A 5017-nucleotide genomic window follows, 5' to 3' on the forward strand; every position below is an offset into this window, starting at 1 on the left:
TCCAACCCCTCGGGCTCAGCCCGGATTTCAGCTACAGCTACAACCCATCCGCGCCCCGGGAGTCCTTGCCGTTGGCTTGCTTGCTAAGGATAAGATGGCATCGGCAACCACCTGGTCTGCCTGTTTGCTTGGAATTTTTGTCTTATTTTTTTTATTTTTTTTTTTTTATTTTTTTTTTTTGTCACTGCGGGTTGGTTTCATTCACATGTTTCTGTTGGAGGTAGTGGCGGCGGCGGCTGTTTAACCCCCATCCACTACGAACATCTCAGGCTGTTTGTGGTTTCAGTGCATTGCGCTATGCCAAGGAGTAGATAGCATTGACTGGGGAGGTGGCTTCCGAGCTCTCGTTGCCTTCGGTCTCCTCTTTGTCCTTCTTCACCGTGTACTGGCCGATAAAGGAGCCGTCCTCGTTAAACTGCCCTTCGCCCCCCTCTCCATAGTCCACCAAGCTATCGTCACTCTCCTGCTGCTTTATCGTGCCGTCCAAGGAGGTCTGGCTGTTTGGCAGGGGTTTGTTGTCTTCATCGCTGGGTAGCAGAAGACAGACAGACACAGTAAGGGTTGAGAACGGGGCTTACAACCTTCACCCAAGGTCTGGATATTCAAAAACAAATCCAGTGTGCAAATAATAGTGACCAGAGACCACAAACGCGGGGTGCTCTGACTGCAGACAGCAAGTCCTGGTGTGTCTGGCACGTACGTGAAGGTGGGGGGACAGCCTCCGCGCCAGAGGGCACAGCTGCCTCGGCCAGCGGTGCTGTGCTGGGGATTTCTACAAGCCCAACCTTCACGCTTTTTCTTTTTAGAAAGCAATTTTTTTTTTTTTAAACCTATATTACATATGATGCTTAGATCGGTCCAACTGGATGTACGTTATAAATATCCTTTCCTTGTCATTGCTTATATTCTTTCTTTCGCTTAGCGTTTTAGCCAACCTTGGTGTAACCTGGTTTAGTGAGGTTTGTTTCCAGATTTCCTTGCAAAAAAACCACACTCGGCTGTTTAGATGGGTACATGCAATGGGGAGCACTCTCAAAGCACTGCGAGGGGGCATGTATAGGATGCCAAGTTCTGTGCAGCTTCTGAAACTCATGGGAATTTACCTTTCCGAGCTTATTTCTGAGCACTTAAGCTTGTTTGCTCAATTCTTTATCCTTTCTCTTTTTCACTAGAAAGATTAAGCCAGGTCACTGAAAAATAAATAGTCTGACCCACAGGAAAAAACCCAACCCTTTACAGAAACCCTTTTAACAAAAAAACAGGGAGAAGTTGTTTTCTCTCTGGAGGGCAAGGGCTGGTATCTCATAAATACAGCTACCATTGCGTGGAGGATGAGAGTGGATTGCTATATACAAAAATTAATCTTCATGTCAACTAGTCCTTAGTTCATGTTTGATTTTTATGTCCAGCATGCAAATTCTGTAATATTCCTAAAGGTATCACACGTGTACCTTAAACATTTGTCCTCCCACTTCCATTCCTGTCTTTTTATTGTTGTTGTTTTAGCCTGGGACTAGTCAGACTCGCTCCCCAGCATGGCACTCTACTCTCTTCCTTTATTTTCCTTAAAATCGGTAAAAGTACCGGGCTTTGATTGCAGCCCTTGATAGTCGGTGTCCACACGAAGGTGTTCGCCTCCCACCAAGGCACGAGAAACGCTTTGCTTGGGCCAGGGAGCAAAATGCTCTTCAGCTGGGGAAAGCATTAAATCTCTCTCAGGCCATTTAATTAATGGCATCAGCTCTCTACAGCGGGAGAGGAATTTGGTATCCCACAGTACAACACGCAGCTTCCTAATGTATTTCCTTACATCCGCACTTTGTGAATTAAGCGATAATACAAAACTAATATTTCAGGCCTTGTGTTAACTTGGCATCACAATAAGAAATAACTTGTTAGCTTTGAAAGCAGGTTCTTTCTGGGGGGAGGAGGGAGAGAATTGAGTCCGCAAGCAGGACTGGCAGTTAGAAAGCCCAACAAATGCCAAGTAGAGAGTGGCAAAACCCAGATCCCTTTATTTGCAATATCCTTTCCTGAGGTTTGGGGTTCAGTTAAAGCTCAATCTAGAGCCAGATTTTCCCTCTGGGGGGGTTTGCAGCACCAAACGCCCCGGCGGTGCGTTTCCCGCACCTGCCCCCTGGTTTTACCTCTCTCCAGTACTATTTATCCTGTTAGTGCATTAGGAAGGCAAAGCAGATATTCATCAGCATCTTGATGCAATATAACCCTGTTAAAATGGATTTCTATGGGGTTTGCTGATGTGTGCATTAGAGAACCAGAGCACCCAGACGAAAACCATTTGGGAAACGTTGTCCTGAGTTGCATAAATCATTGCGAAGAGGGGGAGGCTTGAGCCGGAGGGAGGATTTTCAGGGCTGAGACAAAGAGCGGGCAGAGTGTTTAGGATCTAGCGGGTTTGGGGTTTGTTGGTTTGGGTTTTTTTTGCTCATGGCCCCTGCTGCCATCCCCTGGGTGTCCGGGCATCAGGGCACTGAATGCACCAAGGGCATCGTCCCCAGGTCCAACCCTTGGCCGGTCCCGCTACACCCGGAGGGATCAACTGCTCGAGCGTGGGGCTGGGGGGGCCTGGCTGGTGCTCGGGGGTGCCCCCAGCCCCCAGAGCATTTCCAAGCAAAGTCCAGCTCGCTGGATGTGGGGGTACCCCTGATGCCAGCAGGAGTTAGAGGGATCTTGTTTAATGTGTTAGGTGGAGGCAGGTACGTGGGAATAGGGAGGGGAAGGTATAGTTTCAGCTCTAAAGAAATAAATAGCTAGAAGGAAGGAAAATAAAAAAAGCTAAATGTGCCGGACTTCTGGCAGCACATGGTCCTACCTTTCAAGAGACCTTCATGGTCCATGTGGATAGACCAGGTGAAAAGGAGAAGAAAGAATGGGAATAAAACAGAGAGAAGCAGAAAGAGCCTGATCAGAGAGAGATATGATGAGGTCTGCATTTACAGGGGCAGTGCTAAAAAACCAAAAAGAAACGTCTGCATTCCTCATGGAGCTAATTGCCTCGTTATACCAAATGGAGCCAGTATAATTGTTCAGAGCTGGATGAGCCTCATTGGCTTCCCCGGGAAAGCTGATAGAGAGCAGCAGTGGATGGTGCAGGTGGGACGCAGGCTGTTTGCCATCGGGCTGCTCAAAAAGGACTTGGGCTTCTAAGTCCCTTAGCAAGCGGCTTTGGGGAACAGCGGTGGCTGCTGGGGACCGGCGTGCAGCAGGACAAGGGCCAAGTGAACGGGTCGCTGGGTTTCCCCTCCAGCCTTCTGCTGGGTGTCCATGATACAGTCGTGCACCAGTATCATGGTATCTGTTGACAGGCTGCTTCGCCAGACCTCTCCTCCCCTCGCTAGGCTCCGAGGACAGCTCTGTGTCCTCCTGTCTTGATGTCTGCTGAGATGGGCCGTTCGGGGCAAGCTGGCACTGCCTGCCGTGTGTAACCTGTGCCACAGGACACCATCCTCAATCTGAACTGGAGCCCAGAAGCTAAAAACCACTAAAACTCTCCCTTCCCAGCAGCCAGGGTTTCCAGCCGACTCCCCCACGTGCTGCTTCAACATTTGGTATAATGAGGCACAGTCACTGGCACAGAACATTGTCCAAGGATAATGGTCTCCTGCTTTGAAAATAAGCTTCTCAGCTTAGCCTCTGCTCAGGAAAACCATTATTCTGTTAGTGGAACAGAAAGATGTGACAGTATCTCTTAATTATAGGCTGCAGAGATTTGAAAGTTGCATGCACAGGGCATTAAGGACGTGAGATATGATGAGAGCATATCAGACATGCTATGTGGAGGTGGGGAGGGAAACCAATGAAGAACTCACGTCAGCTCAATTCCTGTCCTTGCTGGAAATACTAATTGCTACCCTCCTGGAGCCTAACATCGCAATCATTTTGAATCTTAATCAGCCAACAGCGTTTCATATCAATCCTTTGGGTTCACCTTCCTTTCTGCCTCCTTGAGGGAAGCCTCCTATTAACTTTTCCCAGGAAACCTGTTGTTCCTGAGAAGGAGGGGGCAAAGTTTATGGGTTGTTGGATTTTTGTTGTTGTTGTTGTTCTTGTTTGATTGGGGTTTTTTTCCCCGTCTAGTCCATAGGACAGTGTGATTGAAAATGCAGGAGCATCTTGGAGCTTGGTTGTTGCCCTTCTACTGACCTCTGCCTTTAGCTTGCAAACTTTTGGGGATGGGGCTGTCAATAAAAGCTGGAACTTCAGCTAAGCAGAAGCTGCTGTGTAGTAGGATGAAGGATTTGCCCCATTCCTTCCCATTGCCTGGAAGGCAATGCCCCTTGGATGGTGCTTGAGCAGTGAAGGCAGCATTGCTGACTGCTGCAATCCTGCCAGCCATGCCAAGAGCTTAGTTTTCCTTCTGTGCAGGGCAAGCGGCCCCTGGCAATGCGATCGCCTTAGGAGCGATGGGGGTGAGGAGGTCTTGTCTGCAACCACCTCAACGGACTCTTGAGAAGCAGATCTCTGAAATCAGTGCGTACTGCCAGAAGCTCGGCCCTGTCTGAGATCTGGGTGATGGAGCTGAGCCTGAGGGTTGTGAGAGGGTAGCTCCTGGGTGATGAGATGTTTCAGGCTTGCTACATGGTATTTACACCATCCCACTAATCTGGGAACCAAGAGAATCCCTATTGTGGCTCAGAGCATTGAGGGGACTTGTTTTGGTCAAAGTATGGACACTAGCTGTGTAGTTGTGGTTATGGCTCGTATCTGTACAAGGAGCACTGCCTGCGCTTGTAAAATCATGCCTGGGAAGAGATGCGTTTGATCTGGGGCAAAGCCTGCAAGAGCACCAGGCTCAGCTAATTTCTTCTCTGCTGTTCTCTGTGTCCCGGCCAGGAATCTGAAGGGAACATCCCCAGACCACGATTTGTGTGTAGACTTAATGTAATCGCCCTGGCGTGGCTTGTCACCACTAGAAGTGATAACCAAATCTTGCGGGGAGGTGAGGAAGGTGTTGTCCCCGGGTGTTGTGCAGGGCAATAAAGAACAGCGACCTTTA

At 48.9% G+C, this 5017-nt stretch overlaps 1 protein-coding gene across 1 annotated transcript in view; it reads right to left on the bottom strand.

Moving 5' to 3' along the window:
- Positions 1–162: 162 nt before the first annotated feature.
- The window catches only part of NFASC (neurofascin), a 16494-nt gene continuing 11639 nt past the window's right edge, over positions 163–5017 (bottom strand). The window contains exon 6 of the mRNA XM_009709890.1: positions 163–527. Within this exon, the coding sequence (XP_009708192.1) occupies positions 296–527 (232 nt within the window). The 3' untranslated portion in view covers positions 163–295. The remainder of the gene's footprint in view (positions 528–5017) is intronic.

This window comes from Cariama cristata, unplaced genomic scaffold (genome assembly GCF_000690535.1).
Source record: "Cariama cristata isolate BGI_N322 unplaced genomic scaffold, ASM69053v1 scaffold16381, whole genome shotgun sequence".
Classification (NCBI taxonomy): Eukaryota; Metazoa; Chordata; class Aves; order Cariamiformes; family Cariamidae; genus Cariama; species Cariama cristata.